General features: G+C 42.3%; 1 protein-coding gene across 2 annotated transcripts in view; it reads right to left on the bottom strand.

The window, feature by feature from the left end:
- LOC126262342 (putative beta-carotene-binding protein) overlaps nt 1–19443 on the bottom strand; it is a 142012-nt gene extending 122569 nt beyond the window's left edge. Inside the window, exons 1-6 of one of the 2 annotated variants that reach the window (XM_049958909.1) lie at nt 19334–19443; nt 18229–18339; nt 17302–17452; nt 16998–17137; nt 16564–16716; nt 15347–15615 (exon numbers count right to left, since the gene is read on the bottom strand). In XM_049958909.1, coding sequence (XP_049814866.1) covers nt 15416–15615; nt 16564–16716; nt 16998–17137; nt 17302–17452; nt 18229–18339; nt 19334–19394 — 816 coding nt within the window. In that variant the 5' untranslated portion in view covers nt 19395–19443 and the 3' untranslated portion in view covers nt 15347–15415. Of the gene's footprint in view, nt 1–15346; nt 15616–16563; nt 16717–16997; nt 17138–17301; nt 17453–18228; nt 18340–19333 lie in introns of those variants that run through there. The other variant, XM_049958910.1, reaches the window with a different exon arrangement.
- Nucleotides 19444–20041: the final 598 nt, after the last annotated feature.

Genomic DNA, 20041 nt, shown 5'->3' with positions numbered 1-20041 from the left:
ACAGTATGTCACTGACAATAAAAGCCACTCTCCGGAAGCCTTCTGTACACCATTTGCCTCGATACAACGCTTCCAGTGAATGCTGCGATGTCAGATGCCAGTTGCATAATAATATTATAGCGGTACCATCCTGACTTTACAGCCGAATAACAGTCCTCTCTTTCTGTGTCACAGGGGTTTGGCCCTGCCCTGATCTTTGGGCTACAGTCTCGATGTCTATAAATTGTCGCCGCACACAACAAGCAACAGAACGATTCCTGCTTCGGTTCTTTTTAGGCTACCGCAGAGAGTGCGGCAGGCGTCTTCTCTGTGCCATGCTGCACCGTCTGTGACAGTGAACACAGCGATTATGGATATGAGACTAACCGAACAGCACTACCCCGTCTGGTAGGTGCCTTGACGTCAACGATCGCGTGATTGTCCGTTGCGTGAATGCCACTTGCTAGCAGAACACGATCGTGCGAACATCTGTTGACAGTTTGTATGATTATATCGTGCATGAGGCACATGACGGGGAAACCGCTTTGTTTCTTTAATTTTGGACACCAATATAATAGGTAATTGGATATTTGTAGTAATTTCCTATGGGACCAAACTGCTGAGGTCATAGGTCCCTAGACTTACACACTACTTAATCCAAATAATTTACGCTAAGGACAACACACACACCTATGCCCGAGGTAAGACTCGAACCTGCGAAGGGGGAAGCCGCGCGAACCGTGGCAAAGCGCCCTTGGCCGCGCGGTTGCCTCACGCGGCAGTAATATAGTAATTGGACGCAGGTAGTGCGAGCAACTTTTTAACCCTTCATCCCGAGACAACACCTAACCCTTTCTTGGCTACAAGGGCCGAGCGTCCTGGCTGCCCGGCCGGGTGACTGGAGGAAACGCAGTGTCCGCCTCGCGGGCGTGCAGCGTACTCAGACCTGTGGTAGCTGGAGGCTACAGCCACCGCATGCTTCCCACACGTTCCGGCACACACAGAAACACCGTTCACCTATGATCTTCCTAAAAAAAGCGTACCCTGTATGATCAGAGTGCTTATAGTTTCTGATAAACACGAAAGAGAGCTTCGAAACTAAGCTAAACACTTTCAGTTACATGTTTATTATGGGCTGAAAAACAATTACTTTGGAAAAATGATGGGAACTATTTTAAATAGTAATTCCTGTAACTTGAGACTTACTCCGTCGATGCATGTGTCTGCAACATATTAAAATTTCATTAACATCGAACGAATGTGTTTCAAGATATAAATTTTTAAAGTGAGTAGTTTGTAGCGAAAACGCCCAAATCTCGGACAGTCTTTGTTACTATCTTAAACAAAAAGTAAATACAGAAATTTAAAACAAAATTTTGTCATTTATCCGGACTAAGAGTTAAACAAAGAATCTGTCTGGATAACTCATTTTGCGTGCGGTAAGCTCATGGCTTCGTTTGTAATTAAAGCCTAAAGTCGATTCTCCACAGTGAGCAATCGGATAGTAAACGTCTACCTTCTTCTTGCTCGCTGTTTTCTTTTTCAGCTCGTCGGGTTCAGTGCGGTTTACTTTTATGGTTTCCCACACTCATATTGGACGCAGGCTTTGGACTGCCGCTGGCTTAATTAAAAACCAATTTTTTACTTTTATTTTGTTTAGTTTTTACTTTCCTTTACTTGTACACAGTTACTAAAACAGCGTAATATTTGTTTAGTGAGTGATATTTTTCAAAACATGGTACAATACAGGAAGTCTCATCACGCTTTTTGCATCTTATGCGTGTCATTTTTCCTTTGTGAATGAGCAGTACATACTATACAGGTTCCCTGGGGAATCTCCTTTGTCTCCGTTGCTATGAGGAACGCTGGATAATGTCCTTCTTTATTCTAGTTGGAAAGAGCTTTTTACTTTGGCTGCTTGTGGGATCGCATTTTTACATGTTTCACTATGAAATTTATCAAGCAGATACTGATTATTTCCTAGTGGTATTTACTATTGGTATCTTTTGTTGCCTTTGTATTTCAAATATACTTTTTGTATTAAGTACACACAAGTCAATCAAATGAAAGAATAGTTTCTTCAAACATTCCATTGTCTTCCCGATGCACTGCACAGAAGATAACAGCATGCTTCCCTTACCAGCTGCACCCATTGACTTATTATAGCTGACAACACAGGTAGATTCCTGAAACGCCCTGTAAATCATGCATGGCTAACAGGTAATTAGGGTTGTGGGAAGGACCAAGGGAGTTGGTGTCGGATTCGTTTCTCAGATTTAATTTATTATAATTTAGTTCACAAATACACTTTTGAAAGAATTTAATTTCCTTCGCGGCTAAAGCCCTCCTATCAGATGTTTTAGAATAAGTTCAATTTTGAAGAGACATGACACACAGTTAAAGTTACGAATAGGATACGTCGTATACATACACTCCTGGAAATGGAGAAAAGAACACATTGACACCGGTGTGTCAGACCCACCATACTTGCTCCGGACACTGCGAGAGGGCTGTACAAGCAATGATCACACGCACGGCACAGCGGACACCCCAGGAACCGCGGTGTTGGCCGTCGAATGGCGCTAGCTGCGCAGCATTCGTGCACCGCCGCCGTCAGTGTCAGCCAGTTTGCCGTGGCATACGTAGCTCCATCGCAGTCTTTAACACTGGTAGCATGCCGCGACAGCGTGGACGTGAACCGTATGTGCAGTTGACGGACTTTGAGCGAGGGCGTATAGTGGGCATGCAGGAGGCCGGGTGGACGTACCGCCGAATTGCTCAACACGTGGGGCGTGAGGTCTCCACAGTACATCGATGTTGTCGCCAGTGGTCGGCGGAAGGTGCACGTGCCCGTCGACCTGGGACCGGACCGCAGCGACGCACGGATACACGCCAAGACCGTAGGATCCTACGCAGTGCCGTAGGGGACCGCACCGCCACTTCCCAGCAAATTAGGGACACTGTTGCTCCTGGGGTATCGGCGAGGACCATTCGCAACCGTCTCCATGAAGCTGGGCTACGGTCCCGCACACCGTTAGGCCGTCTTCCGCTCACGCCCCAACATCGTGCAGCCCGCCTCCAGTGGTGTCGCGACAGGCGTGAATGGAGGGACGAATGGAGACGTGTCGTCTTCAGCGATGAGAGTCGCTTCTGCCTTGGTGCCAATGATGGTCGTATGCGTGTTTGGCGCCGTGCAGGTGAGCGCCACAATCAGGACTGCATACGACCGAGGCACACAGGGCCAACACCCGGCATCATGGTGTGGGGAGCGATCTCCTACACTGGCCGTACACCACTGGTGATCGTCGATGGGACACTGAATAGTGCACGGTACATCCAAACCGTCATCGAACCCATCGTTCTACCATTCCTAGACCGGCAAGGGAACTTGCTGTTCCAACAGGACAATGCACGTCCGCATGTATCCCGTGCCACCCAACGTGCTCTAGAAGGTGTAAGTCAACTACCCTGGCCAGCAAGATCTCCAGATATGTCCCCCATTGAGCATGTTTGGGACTGGATGAAGCGTCGTCTCACGCGGTCTGCACGTCCAGCACGAACGCTGGTCCAACTGAGGCGCCAGGTGGAAATGGCATGGCAAGCCGTTCCACAGGACTACATCCAGCATCTCTACGATCGTCTCCATGGGAGAATAGCAGCCTGCATTGCTGCGAAAGGTGGATATACACTGTACTAGTGCCGACATTGTGCATGCTCTGTTGCCTGTGTCTATGTGCCTGTGGTTCTGTCAGTGTGATCATGTGATGTATCTGACCCCAGGAATGTGTCAATAAAGTTTCCCCTTCCTGGGACAATGAATTCACGGTGTTCGTATTTCAATTTCCAGGAGTGTATATGAGATCAGCATGCAGAGTGGCTGAAGGCCATCGGATTAAATCTTCAAAATTCCAAATATACTATGATGATTACTGAATGCAGAAGGCCAGAATGTTTTAAGATGCAAAAAAACTGATGGCCCACAAGGTGCACAGAAAGATATAAACAAACGCAATAAGATGGACGAAGGCTGCAAAGTAAAATTCTGAAACTTGAGAAAATATATATATATTGCAACAATCGGTAAAACAGTACATTAGGTTTACAAATTTCCTTTTGCAACACCAACGACGGAAGTCCGAAAATCACTTGTAACATCTTTCAGAGGAAGTTACAATAACCTTTTAAGAGCAGAAGGCAATATTGTTTGGAATTGAAGGAAACTCTGAGAACATGCTTCCAGGGCTGAAGGCCCTCAATTAACTTTACCCAATTGAAATTATAAAATACAGTAAAGCCCCAAAGCTCTTTAGAATAAATTACAACAACATTAACACTGCCAAAGAATAATTAAGGGAGCAGCATTCAGGAGCCTCCAGGGGATCGGTCTGCCCTCCTTCACTTAGGCGAGACAAGCAGTGAGCCCAACTACACTCGAATCGTCCGAACCCAACCAAGGGACAGTCAAGGGCCGACCGACCAACCGCTTGATTGCCACGACGGAGTACACGAGAATTCAATGCCCCAAAAAAGTTACAAGTAACACTATACCCAAACAAACGCGTATGTGAACTGAGATGCCAAAACTACACACCATGTTGGGCAGCAACAACTGTTGACGAAAAGACCCTAACTAAAAATTTAATTAGGGGCCAGGGCAGGTAACCAGAACACTAACGGTGACAAGGCAGAAAGTTCCACTGGTGCACTTATCTATGGACAAATTAATTTAATCAATTCCACCTGACAGCCGCTATCTCGAACACGTCACTCGTTGCTGCTCACAGGAAAACTTCCACAACAGCAACGCCGGAACCAAAAACGTAATGTACAAAATCACTTAACTTTCACGTCGTGGGTCGGCGAGCGACGATGCTCGTACCGATCGGACAGCTCCAGACGGACACTGCGCAGAGACCGCCAGCGGCCCAGTCCACCAAAAGGTCAGGACCGGCATAAGTGATGCGCGGCGGCAACGGTCGGGCAGGCACCCCATTGCATTGCGACTCCCTGATAGGGCCCAACTCACGACCCAACCCGCCGCCGTGAACTCTCCTCCTCGCGCGTTCCGACTCACTCCACGACAGGTGACAACCGGGAGGTCATAGCAGCCGAGCAAATATCTTATCAGAGGGAATATATCGATACGCGCTAGTCGTAGTAATAGACGGCAAATCATCGAGTAAAACTGAAGTGATATCAGGTGTTCCCAAGGGAAGCGTCCTGGGACCTCTGCTGTTCCTGATCTGTATAAATGACCTGGGTGACAATCTGAGCAGTTCTCTTAGGTTGTTCGCAGATGATGCTGTAATTTTCCGTCTAGTAAGGTCATCCGAAGACTAGTATCAGTTGCAAAGCGATTTAGAAAAGATTGCTGTATGGTGTGGCAGGTGGCAGTTGACGCTAAATAACGAAAAGTGTGAGGTGATCCACATGAGTTCCAAAAGAAATCCGTTGGAATTCGATTACTCGATAAATAGTACAATTCTCAAGGCTGTCAATTCAGCTAAGTACCTGGGTGTCAAAATTACGAACAACTTCAGTTGGAAAGACCACATACATAATATTGTGGGGAAGGGGAGCCAAAGGTTGCGTTTCATTGGCAGGACACTTAGAAGATGCAACAAGTCCACTAAAGAGACAGCTTACACTACACTCGTTCGTCCTCTGTTAGAATATTGCTGCGCGGTGTGGGATCCTTACCAGGTGGGACTGATGGAGGACATGGAAAGGGTGCAAAAAAGGGCAGCTCGTTTTGCTCAAAATGGTTCAAATGGCTCTGAGCACTATGGGACTTAACATCTGTGGTCATCAGTCCCCCAGAACTTAGAACTACTTAAACCTAACTAACCTAAGGACATCACACACATCCATGCCCGAGGCAGGATTCGAACCTACAACCGTAGCAGTCGAGCTCGTTTTGTATTATCACGTAATAGGGGAGAGAGTGTGGCAGATATGATTCGCGAATTGGGATGGAAGTCATTACAGCAAAGACGTTTTTCGTCGCGGCAAGATCTATTTACGAAATTTCAGTCATCAACTTTCTATTCCGAATGCGAAAATATTTTGTTGAGCCCAACCTACATAGGTAGGAATGATCATCAAAATAAAATAAGAGAAATCAGAGCTCGAACACAAAGGTTTAGGTGTTCGTTTTTCCCGCGCGCTGTTCGGGAGTGAAGTGGTAGAGAGATAGTATGATTGTGGTTCGATGAACCCTCTGCCAAGCACTTAAATGTGAATTGCAGAGTAGTCATGTAGATGTAGATGTAGCGCCGATGACGGTCAGGCAAAACAGCAACTCACTTACGCCAGTAATTTAAATCAGCGTGGTGAGATGGAAATACGTTAGAATAGGGTGTAAAATACCAAATGGTGGGACGCACGGCTCGCTTTCAGTTTGTTTTGGCCCGTTCTATCTTCTTTTTTCTCTGTCTCCTCAAACCCTGGTTCGTTTACAGTGGAAAGCATCCAGACTTCTTTCTTGTCCATCCATTTTAGGGCCATTAATGTTTTCCAAGACTTGAACCATATTTCCCCATTTTCCAGCTTGTCTGACGACGTCGGTAGATGTATCCTGCTTTTGCGTACTATTCCAATGGCGTTTGCTCATTTTTCATGGATCCACAGGAGTAATTCGGGGCTTGAATATCAATTGTCTAAATAAATGGTACGACCTTGGTTGAGGTATGGCAACAACATACTGACAACAACATCGTATGATTTTCCCCAATTTCTGAGGAGGCACCAGTGTAGACAATATAGTCCAAAATGTAACTGGTTTGTACATCATAAAGGACGACAATTTTATGCCAATATGGCTACGTTTATTTGGTATGTACTGCTTAAATCACAGCCTTCCTTTGAAAGTAGCAGACTGTACTCGATCACTAGGTTTTCAAAGGGTACTACTCCCGCGCAATTTCTTGTGTGATCTACAATGAGACGTACGTTTACAAGAATATGTTAAGATGCGGTGGATTTGTCAGTGAAGTGCAATAAACGCAGTTTCGCCTCGCACCGGCTCCTGGCGATTGTGTTAGAAAATAATGGTGTTTGAGGCAATGATCTGTTGAGCAATATTTATTCACCTCCAACATTTACTTCTAAGGATTCAAGCTACGAAGCAATAAAATTTCACTGGCTCTATGTGCCTCCAGCGTACTAATCTCCAGGGTACTGTCGTCATATTTTCTGTAATAAATTCATGATAATTATTGATCTGTGTAGAAATGGCAGAAAAGAATTCCATGGTCATCAAGTACAAAACAAAACTAAAAAACTTGCTTTTAACCCCCTAAATGTGTTTACAAAACGGTGACGTTTCGTCACCGGATGACTCTCCGTCCAGTCGTACTGTCTTGTTCCTGATGAAGTTTCACTTGCTACATCTTCTTTTCCGTCTTTATAGGAAGAATCTTCTGTTCATGATGTCGGGGATTCAGCTATGGGTCCAGACGCATCCAACTCTTCGTCAGGAGATAGCTCCGAAGTATCACCATAATCTTCATCACTGCTAGTCATAAGAATATCCATGAGTTCCTTGTCCGATAAATTGTGTCCCGAAACGGCTAAGGCTACACACGCGAACTCTGTCGTCTCACCAGAAGCAAAAAGAGGACTGGCTAAATGTTAGATTTGTAAGTAGAAACGGCCCAGGGAAGGTGGAAACTAAAGCGTTTTTTTACATTATAAAGAAGACCAGATAATGACAAAATCCGGCCGCTGTGGTCGAGCGGTTCTAGACTCTTCAGTACGGAACCGCGCTGCTGCTACGGTCGCAGGTTCGAGCCCTACCTCGGGCATGGATGTGTGTGATGTCCTTAGGTTAGTTAGGTTTAAGTAGTTCTATGTCTAGGGGACTGATGACCTCAGATGTTAAGTCCCATAGTGCTTAGAGCCATTTGAACCATTAGAGGCATTATGACACAGTTGTCAGAAATGCTGACAACAGAGTGTAGCCCTTCGATTGTGTACTTTTACCTGGACTCAAGCTCTGGAGTATATAAATGCCACTATCCGTCTGGACTTTCCGTCAGCCGGGCATACATGAATGCGCCTAGTCGTCTGGACTTCCCGCCCATTGGGTATACATCTACGCCCGTAGCCGTCTGGCCTTTCAACCTGCCGGGTATACATGCACGTCCATAGCAGCGAAAGGGTTCAGGTAGCACAGCATCCAGCAGTGGATAGTTGCTATCGCACCCAGCCTGCCTACAGCCCTGAGCAAGTTGTTTTATTGTTTTGAGACAGAGGCGTACATCTGTAGCAAGAAGCTGCTACTATCGAGAAGAGTTAAAATATCATACAAACCCTAATATTACGCCATTAGCACTCTGCGAGGAATGGAATGTCTTTTTAATTCTGCGGACGATCGTTAACGTCGTAAAAAATAGCTTGGTATCAACAGCAAATTCTAACATTTAGCGCAAAAATCATAACCCCCTAATACTTATCAGTTTTTTTTCGGAGGAAGTATTAAGATCAGTATGCACTCATATTAGTAACCTCTCTCTATATAGAAAATTGATAAGTGTGACGTATATATTTATACAGTGTTACTTGCTGACTCAACAACAGTGAAAATACTAAGCGCTAAATGATTGGATGCCCATGGCCCTTCACAGAGGTAGGGTTCGGAGTTTCACTGCCCTGTAAAGTACGATAGATGATGATCTTTGATAGCTCCGCCGAAAGCGCACAATGCTGGTGCACACACATGTCTTTCGTAGCATACCGTTCATCTGACCTTGCTGAATACGGAGCTCCGCGCAGCAGACCAACCCTTCATGTTCACACATGTTGACCCAACGACATCGTCAGTTACGATTGCAGTGGGCACGAGGCCATCGGGATTCTACTCCCGGACCATGAAAACGTGTTAGCTCTTCGGGTGAATCGCATCTTTGCTACACTAGGTCGAAGGTCGTCTCCACAGACACCGTCATCGAGGTGAAAGGCGCTCGAAACGTGCAGTGTGCCACGGACGCACTCTGCTGGGAGCAGTATAATGCTAAGGGAGACGCTCGCCTTTACTTGAATGGGACCTGTGGTAGCAATTGAAGACACGCTGACAGCTGCGATCTATCTGCATCCCATCATGCTTGATGTCTTGCCCGACAGCGATGTTATATTTCAGCTGTATAATTGCCCATGCATCGGAGCCAGAACCAAGCTACAGTGGCTTGAAGAGCATTGTAGCGAAATCAAATTCATATCCCAGCGACCAAATTCTACTGATGAAAATCCTATGGAACCCTCCTGTGATGCTATCCGACACCATCACCGTGTATGCAATTCAGCGGCCCGTTATTTATGCTAATTAAATGACGTGTGCCACAACCCTCCAAAAACCTAGCAACGAAATGTCGGATGCCTAGTACGCGGAATCAGTGTTCTATTTCGATCCAAAGACGGGCGAATGAGTTGTTATTCAGGTATTCACAGTGTTTTTGCTCATTAATGTACAAATGGGCAAGTGTACAGATGGTGACCCATAACATAGTCATAGATTACGTATATTTCGGCTAAGTGGTGTCCAGCGATCCCTACTAAAATTTATTATTGCTGATACAACGCGGTCTCTGTGTAGGGAAATATGGTAGTTTCGTATCTTATACCGAAACACAAATAGTTTATTTAAGCTTACGATAGGATAAAAAGTCAGTTCTTTGATATTATTTTTATTTCCAAGCTTATGAACACCCCGAATTTAACGTTTGATATCTGGAATTAAGCAGTATTACATGTTATCAACAAAAAAATGGTTCAAATGGCTCTGAGCAGTATGGGACTTAACTTCTGTGGTCATCAGTCCCCTAGAACTTAGAACTACTTAAACTTAACTAACCTAAAGACATCACACACATCCATGCCCGAGGCAGGATTCGAACCTGCGACCGTAGCGGTCGCGCGGTTCCAGACTAAAGCGCCTAGAACCACACGGCCACACCGGCTGGCATGTTATCAACTGGCCGGCTGTTGTGTCTGAGCGGTTCTAGGCGCTTCAATCTGGAACCGCGCTGCTGCTACAGTCGCAGGTTCGAATTCTGCCTTTGATTAATTAGGTTTAAGTAGTTCTAAGTATAGGGGACTGATGACCTCAGATGTTAAGTCCCATAGTGCTCAGAGCCATTTGAACCATTTGAAACATTTGTTCTCAACATAGGAGAAAAGTATAAATTACAGTCATCATTATTAGGGTATCCATGTAGCTATGTATTTATAAGCATAAAAAGTTGTATGTAAATAGGTAGAATCACAACGCATTTGACAGATCTTGATAGATGGAAGATAATTCTCTTGAAAAAATACCACCAAATGTGAAGGTTACGATTGAATTTGTTTGGCTCTGGTGGAAAATGTAAGTATACAGAATAGATGCCGGTGACACACAGAGTGGAATAAAGGTGTGCATAGTGTGACCTCAAAGGCCCGCAGATTCAAGTATTGTGGAGGTGTATGCTCGAGGGGACTGGCGCTGCTCCTCATATTGTGTACCAACTAGTCTATCGATAGTGAGGCCACATGGTGCACACTGGTGGCATTTGTAGGTAGTGCTGTCACATCTTGACAACAAATGGTTCATGTATTGGTATGGGAACAGGACCCTACTCGGGTCACATTATTCATTTGATTCAGTGTGGGGCAGTACATTTATTTATTTGTAAATTGTGTTTTGTGTATGTGGAATATTTGGATGAACTGCATGTCAGAGATGTGTAAAAGTATGCATGAATAACGGGACACTAAATATGGTTGCAAAATATGTATACTATCTGGTTATGCAAATATTGTATATATTGATGTGTAAGTGAGTTTTTCCTTCAGCAGCTGTTGATTATCCATGTTTTGCATATAACGTACACAGAAAAATGATTAAAATTTAAAACACTGTATATAGAATGATCAATCTCATGAGAAAGCTAATGATTAAATGGGAAATGTAATACTGAAATTCACTCACACATATATTGTACATAGCACTCATAAATAAGTCCATAAACAATGATTAAATATTATGGTTAAAAACAACCAAAAATAGTTGTAGAAATTTTACTGCAAAAGAAACCGTTATTAATAAACCATATTTTTATATTACTGTTATTTCATCCTGACGATTTCGCTATTGAACTACAAGGAATTTTTTTTTGTTAATAATGGGTTTATAACAAACATGGTCCTCTCCTTATGGTGCTCAGCACAATACTGACACCATCAACAGAATTATGCTAGTCATAAGGGATAAGGTGGAGGTGGGAGTTTAGTTACTATCGCAGGGGGGAGGGAGATGGGTTCCTCCCACTTCAATGTATTTCCATTTTCTGAGATAGATAGTACATTCCTGCCAATTTTTAGTCACTCAAATGTCTAACAACCAGGTGAACTGTACTGGGTTTGTCCTGTACCATGTACATGTCCCTCAGTTGCATGGGTACAATGGGTATAACCATGGCTGACCATGCACATTTGTCTCAGGAGTGTGGACAGGATAGTGAACCGCCAGGAAAGAAGAACCTTGGATATAATTATACCAGTTGCTTCAGGTGTACCTTGAACCAGGTAATCAACCCGACGTGCCAAGTTGAGTTTATCTTACACATCACCACCTAGATACTACTTATCAATTTCAGTGTTACCTTATTAGTGATCCTATCTTGTGTACTGATGGAGTGATTAGGTACCCAGAAGTGACATTGTGCTACTACTGACACTTCATTATTTTTATGCATTTCCAAAATATGCTGGCATTTGTCAAGATGATACCAGGATGCTTTCGAGAAACATATTTGAAATTCTGTCAGGATGCTTTCGGGTCATTGAATACATGAGAAATCAGTGTCGATGAAGCGATTCTGATATTCCATGGACGACGTTGGTCTCATGTAATTATTGTGAGCAAACAGCAAACTCAAGGAGTAAGGTCAAATGTAGGAGATTAACTGTACTGATACTTCATCATATACACAGATGACCATTAAGACAGTACCAAGAAGAATAAGAGCAATGTACTATCACTAAATCCGCCTATAGAACATACAGTTTGTAGGACGAGTAATATATATTTGACATTGTGTTTTATTAGGCGTGTAAAATGAGCGAAGTTTAATGCACAGAACTAACACTTCTGTCACCCACTATTGCCTGGGCGTCCAGATGAACTGATCTTCGATAACAGATATGGGTACATCATTTCTAGCTGTCTGAGCTATATTCCAGAGTATTCCGGAGTAAATCAGTCATAAAGGTTGGTAAATGGTGCGATGCCAGTCCCTCGGAAAACCGTGACGAGATGTGAGAGATCCAGAGAATGTGCTGGCCGAAGCCACGGTTGAATGCTCTCGGTATGGAAGTTGGGTTAGTACGGGAGAGGCACTATTTTTTTAAAAAAAATTAAGTCACGGAGAAGTTAGAGATAATGCACAGGCACTGACCTCAACACTGTAATTAAGTAAAGGATCGTGCCCATGTTACCAGCAATGTGAAGCAGAGATTATCGTTTTGTGTACTCAATGCACCGCAAGCTTCCAAGACTGGTACTCGACGTAGTATAAAGGTCATCTTAGCACCTTTTAATATCTTGTCCTATACTGTATGTTTTAGACCACAGATCTCATGATGGTGTTATCCCGAAATGCAGCTTTATATGATAAAAATAGAATTGTATTGGCGTCAGTGAGAAGTGTGTTACCTTTTAACAGCAAAGATAGTAGCACGTCTCCTGAGATACTTTCTGTGTAAAATGGCAAAATATTTTTGTATAGCTGAACACCTACATTTTGGAGAATTTCGATCGAACACCATTCCACATTGACAAACACTACTTCTAAATCTATGAATCTTGCTAAGGTTAACCGATTTTTTAAAGACTTGATTCCATTGGCAATCGCAACATCTTAACTACCTCCCTGTTGCTCCCCCACTTCCATAAGATAGGCTGATCATCACCTGAACCTCATTTTTTTTCCAATCTTCAGTATACTATTGCTTTGAACTACTTGGTTTCATGTAGTATTAGACTAATGGTGTATGTTACTGATACTTGTATGCCCTTCTAGTTACTTAGTTTCATGTTTCGTGGATCATTCACATGATAAACAGTAGTGATGTGGAAGGAGTCATTTTATATGCACACAACCAATTATTTTTTAAATACACCTTCATACTATCATTTACGAGCGATTTTTGCTTAATATAAGGACATATGGATGTGATTTAGTCATTGGTATCTACCACCATTTATACATCATCACATATTACAAGAAGAGAAATTCATATGCGGAATAGATGAATATTTCACGGATTAACCTTCTCGCTTTGTTTTCAAAATATACTTTGCTGTCTATCACACTTTTTATATCACTGGGAAATGGATAAATGATTTCAGTTGCAGCATGTGGTGCACCATTTTAGTGATAACCTTAATGTAGCGTAATGAATTTTATTTTTTCTTCTCCTATTATAATTATGTACATTGTTGTGCGTTTGGAACTACAGTGGATGACATGCAACAAACGTCATGAGGGAGTAAGTGTACTATGAAGGAGTAGTCAGTTAACCTAACTACTTAAACAGACATGTATAGGATGGTGCTGGTTGAGCATTACGTATTATGCTTCCAGCACGTTTTTGAGGAAAGGAGATATCATTATGTATGACATTATTAAGCGAAAATAGGCGCAACGCTTCAGTTATTGATTTCTCTCTCTCGAAGCTAAGCAATGGTTATAAGTGCTAATTGTCCTCAATATGGTCACCTTATTACGAAACGTATCAATCAGTAGACGAAAGTTTCAGTGGTACACTAACAGATAATCGCAGAAGTAAATCATAAAATTCAACTGGCAATACTAAGGAGAGTTGAGAAAATATAATGAGTTACCCAATGTAATTGTATAGCGTTAATAAGTGTTTTTTGAAAATGTCTGTGTAGATTTTAGTCTCATATGGAAGCGAAACGTGGATGATAAACTACGGAGAGAAGATAAGATTACACAGCGATTTAGAAATGTGATGCTATAGAAGAATATTCAAGAATATATGCTTATGTCGAGAAAATAATTAAATGGTGCCGACTGGAATTGGACCGCAAAAACTTCATTGTACAACGTGGCGGGATAAATTTATAGGTTTATGGAATCTATCTTGAGACACGACGGAATTTTCAAAATGGTTATATAAGCAACTGTCAGGGGAGGGGAGTAAAACTTTTACGGTAAAATGGCTAGACTACAGCAAACAGATTCAGTGACATCAGTTACCATGGTTCTGATTAAGATATTTGCTAGAAACCTTCACCTCGAGATCTGCTTTAAACCAGTATCCTAAATGAAGAATGCACGAAGACATGGGTGAAATATTTTATTTTATTTTTAAGTGTGTTTGATTGTTTTGTAATCAGCTATTGTATCTTTATCTTATGCAAGTTCTGTTAAGCATGCTAATTCGACTTCCCTTTGTGTTGCTCGAAGGCATATGATAATGTAGCAATGCTGGAAACTGAGAATTTCATTAAATGAATCTTTAATGATAAAATTATTTCACTTTTGAATGGCCTCTCATCTGAAGATCCAAGCATTTCCACTTATTGTAGTTCGACCCCAGTTCTGTTGCTTATGTGTCAAAGAGCTTAATAGTCGACATAGCCCTCCGCTTTCATGGTACTAAGAGTTTTGGTTTAGTGATTAATACAAAAGATTTATGTCCAGCCATCATGCCTTAATCTTGCAATGGTTCCTGTGAATCTGTTAAAGGATGTCTTGGATGTTTCCTAATTTCTCTGAGCCAGTTAGGACGATTATCTCGACGGATAAGTGAGGTCTTTCGTTCCATCAGTTGACTTATGCGCTCAGCACGCTGATAGTCATGAAGTTGACGTTAGATGTTTTATTTATTCATTCTTATTTTGTATCAAATGGCTCTCAACAAGTTTCTTGAGCAGTAGCTTGATTTCCTTAAGTGATAGGAAATGCACTGCAACGCGGTGAACAAACGATTGTCGTAACAGCTTAAGCACTATACGGCTGCGGGATTTTTGTAGGGAACATATTTTGAGGAATTATCTTTTAAGAAAGTTCTTTGACGCATTTGATAATTTATACGACAGCAGTCATATATTTTACTTACACAATGAAGAATTTTTACACTCTTCACTGTTGCAATCATGTATTTGAGCATTGCCGTATAGCTGAAAATCAGTAGCTAACCAGGCTAAACTTGAGTTTGTCGCACTGCTACCGAAAATAAAAACGTATCCTCTTATAGTGGTGTTATATGTAATCAGCATAATGAGAAGGGGATATGATTAAGTATTTTGTTCTTGGATACTGATGTCATTTCAGAATTTTTAATAATCTAACTACAGAACTTCTAGCAAAATCCTTTATTCACACAAATAATATCATTGACTATATATAAATAACAAATTAGACAACGTTTACTTAAAATTGAGGAAAAATGAATTCTTTGTAATAGTATTCACGCTCTCCGGGAAGAGCTTGTTGTACGGAACGGTGTCGAAGACGTACTGCGCCTGCTGCTTGTACACCTGCTCCATCCAATCCTCCATGGGGCCTTGCATCTCGCGCTCCACGATGGGCGACGTCACCGCGTTGATCAGGGCGTTGCCTGCGGCCTCTACAAGTGTGCGGATAGACAGCGTTTAGTGTGCGGTATGAAAGCCGTCAGCACGTCACGTGTACACGCCAGACACATTGAAATTCTGGATGTGTAAGGAGATCGGTTACCGGGATTACTTACAAATAGCAGAGCTTCTAGTATTCTAAATTGTGCACAGAAACAAAAGGAGGCAACAAAGTATATATAAGCAGAGAAAAAGTTACAAATAAATAGTCTAGCTACTCCAAAGAACAGTTCACACTAACTGGTGTTAAAAAGAGAATTAATGATTTAGATAATGATGATGTTTGCTTTTGTGGGGCGCTCAACTGTGCGGTTATCAGCGTCGGTACACATTCCCAAACTTTCCTCAGCCCAATCTAGCCACTTACATGAATGATGATGGAATGATGTTGACAACACAAATACTCAGTCATCTCGAGGTACATGAATATCCCTGACCGCGTGGGGAATCGAAGCCGGGATAATAATTTAGAATATGTGAACTCTGTATCTTGTATTTCATTCCCAAGTAGATGTTGTTCGTTGAGTTATAATGGAAGGCATCGTATCAGCAATGAAAGCTTGTAACGTGTAACGTGATTAACTGAGAACGTCATCCTGTAACCTGTATGGCTAATGAGACTTGTGTGTGAAATAGGCGATAGTAATTGTCACAAGTTAACATAGATGTGAAATTATGCGTTCATAGCCTACAATGAATGTTATTAAAGGAAGATAAAGCAATATAATGCAAGTAAGTATTACTTCACTTTCCGATATTCATCGCGTTTCTTGCATGGAATATAGGGTTGGTACAAACTTCTGTGGTTTTATATCAAATACTCTCCCTTCACAGCTGATGATAAATGATTGAAGGATCTTACACAGATATGTAAGTAGCAGCTCGTTGAGATATTAGTTGCCATTAGAAAACCAAATCGTAAGTGTGCGTGTGTGACATACCAAGAGGAGGGAAGCCTCCGAAAAGTCCAGTGAGCTCGTAGAAAGTCTTCCCGTACGTGTACTTCGTCTTGGCGGAGTCCAGTTTCAGGTAAGTATCACCGTTGCTTCGAGAGACAGGGTGTCCCTTGTAAGTTACGTCTGCTGTAGAGTCGACTGAAAGGGAGAAGAAACAATCCGTAATAAACGGGAATCACTTGTGAGGCAAGAATTTACAATTACAATTAACTGCAGCATCCTGAAACGACATGACTTAATCTTGAAATTATGAGTAAAGTCCTTTTTAACACTGAAAGAAAAGCTATATATTAAATTTTACTTTGAACTACATGATTTTTGTTTTTATCTCCCTTTTCTTAAAAGCCTATAGCTTATTAGCACACGCATATACTACCTAAAACCAAACGTCCAATTATTGTTAGCCACATAATACTTACTCATTGTAAGTTTGAATCGACCATTGCCTCTCATAGGAATGCCCTTAATAACTTCCTCATCGAGAGTGTAGATACCTTTCATCACCAAGGCACCTGGGGTGTGCGTAACAACATGAATGGTATGGTTGTCCACGTCCACTCTGGCAAAAAAGGAATAAATTTTAAAAAAACTGATAAAGGAGAATTTATCGCGAGTGCTATAACAGATTTTAAAACTATAAATTTCGTGATTAGTAAACACTAGTAGTAGCCTCTTAGTAGTAACCCTGACTTAGGTCCTTAACATAACATTATCGGTACTCACTGTAAGTTATCGAGGACGCTGTTTGCGTGACCAATCATGACGATATCGTCCAGCTTGAACCTGAGCTTGAGGACGGGCGAGTCAGCTTTCAGAATCAGCGGTGGGATCTGGGTCAGTGGGTCGATGGGTTTCGCCCCGATGCTCGGGAGACCTGTAGACGAGACGACGTGTCAGTAGCTTTAAACGGTTGTAATGAACCGTGGCACCAATTTCAGGGAATCTCACAAAAAGGACTAAGTATTGCAGGCCACAAAGATCTGTAACACGAGATAGAAGGGTAACGTTAACGGAAAAGCTAAGGTCCATTTGGGATGTACGTTGAGACAAATTTCTGCTGTGCAGTAATCACTACGAGGCATAAGATGTGACGACCAGTTTCAGTAACCATATTATTGGAGAATTCCCAAGCAGGACTTTTGAAGATAGCCGTTTAGCGTGGATGTGTTTCTAAGTCACTTTTTCACATTATCTTTTTCTTTTTGTTCAAATATCTTTCCCGTTGTTCTAAATATTATCTGCCCTATAGAATTAGTGGATTCTAGTTAAAATCTACGCTGAAATTTGAGTTCCAGTACTTAGAGACTGATTTCTTATGCATGGTGTTTCTATATGGTGATAACACAACTTTCAAAGACAATAGTGAAGCAAAAATTTGTCAGGGAAAATTGAAGCGTGATCGGGGAACACCTCACTTCACGTCTGAGAGTAAGGCTGAGATAAATTAAATTTGCTTCAGAGAATGACATAAATCGAAGTAAACATAATTTGTGGTAAATTTATTTTTCGTCAATTCAGATTCATAAATTAGCCCTTCCCCTTCATCCCTTGGAAGTCAGGAGCGTCACACCGCTTACAAGACTGTACCGACGTTGAAAAGTGTCTGACGTTTAGCTGTACGGTGTGGTGTGGTCTTATGTTAGTACTTACCGCCTGCCAAGAGGGAGAGCGCCGACTGCAGGGCGTTCCGGCGGCAGGTCACGACGTCAGGCTCGTTACTGGGACACGTCCTCACTCCCAGGCCGCTGGGAGACGGGTCATCTGAGAACAAACACCAGGAACAGGGCATTACTTATCACTTAGTTTACCGCAAACATTAACACGCGTTGTCTTTGTGCTGAAACCAGTATATATAATCGGTTGTTAAGAATGTGCGTGGTTTCAGTAAGAGAACTCTCATCATCTTCAGATAGGAGACTATTATTCGTAAACCATGTTCAAATAATTTCAGTCTGTAGTTTCAGTAAGACCAACCTCAAATGGAGTGTCTTTGCAGTCTGTAGTTTCAGTAAGAACAACCTCAAATGGTGTGTCTTACTGACAACTTATATTTGTAACTGCTTATACTTAACACAGACAAGGTGAGTAGCATAAAATTAATTAAAAGTACGGAGCTGAAGTAAAGGTGCTAGGCTCATTAATTTAAGTACCAAGGCGATAATCACACTATACATCTTTCCACTAATCCGACAAATAGTGATCTCGCCTGAATGTAGATACTAAACATCAATCCCTAGTTTATTTTTCTAGGATATTTTCTTTAGACTATATTTGATAGTGGATGTCCTGAACTTTTAGTGATCAAGTAAAACGATATGAAGAAAGGTCTTTATTTGTGAGTAATGCAGAGAAAAGATAAATGCCTTCTCATCATTTAATGATCACGTTTCTTATTCTCTCTAGTGCGTCATCAGGATCTTATTGAAAACAGTACCTTTCCTACCTCTATTCTCTTCACTTGTTATCCACGTGCATTGATATTTCCGAAAGTGAGTGAAGGTCTTAGGAGCTTATTTAGGAGTCTTTAGTTGTCTTCTATCGTTTTTGCTCATTCATACAGTATATACATTAGTTTCCAATGTTATTTGGAAAAGTAACTGCGTGAACAGGAATAGAACATGCAGAGGAATAATCTGTTTTTGCTCCAAGATCAAATACAGATTTCTAGCACTTACAGAGAACTAGAATAGCGAGGAAGATGTAGGATTATCTGTTAAGAACCACAGAGGCTAGACAGGCGTGAGCGCCGTCTTACCACCAATTCGTGCGTCGACTGCAGCGACGACGAGCAGGGCGAGAACGGCGGCGAGCTGCATGGTGGCTGCGTGCTGCCAGAGCTGCCGAGAGCTCGCCGTCCGGGCTTTATATAGGGGTTCGCGCCGCACTTGCTGCTCCCTCCGCGTCCCTCTGCGAAGACGACGGTACTTCGTAGTGCCGACGCCGTCAGTAGTTGCGTAACATGTTGCACTACGTGAAGTCGGTCCTGGGTCACAAACCAAGGATGCCGAGGTACGAAGTATACAAATGTCGCTTTTTTTCCAGGAACTCGTAGACATCCAGCATAGCTTAGGGTAATTCTTCCTACTATTGAAACTGCATCTCAGTGCTGAGACCCGACGTCAAATCGGTATTCCACTAACTAACCCCAAGGGACACTGCATAAGTTTTGTAGAATTAGGACTCAGTAGTTAGAGCGGAACACCTTAAATAGACCAAGACTCGACATTACCATGAAGTATTGTACTACTATGGCTGTGAATTTCATGATGGGTCATACGTTCCTTAAAAACGTATAAATGTTTGTTATTAAAAACAATTAATTTCTGTAATTTATGCAGTTATTTTTACGCAAATGTGGCCCTTTTCTCCCTGAAACAGTATTTTTTGGTAAATAAATGCTTCTAATCATTGCATTCTATGCCGGCCCGAGTGGCCGAGCGGATCTAGGCGCTACAGTCTGGAA

The sequence above is a fragment of the Schistocerca nitens genome, chromosome 6 (genome assembly GCF_023898315.1).
Source record: "Schistocerca nitens isolate TAMUIC-IGC-003100 chromosome 6, iqSchNite1.1, whole genome shotgun sequence".
NCBI lineage: Eukaryota > Metazoa > Arthropoda > Insecta > Orthoptera > Acrididae > Schistocerca > Schistocerca nitens.
This window is presented reverse-complemented; position numbering and strand designations above follow the sequence as displayed.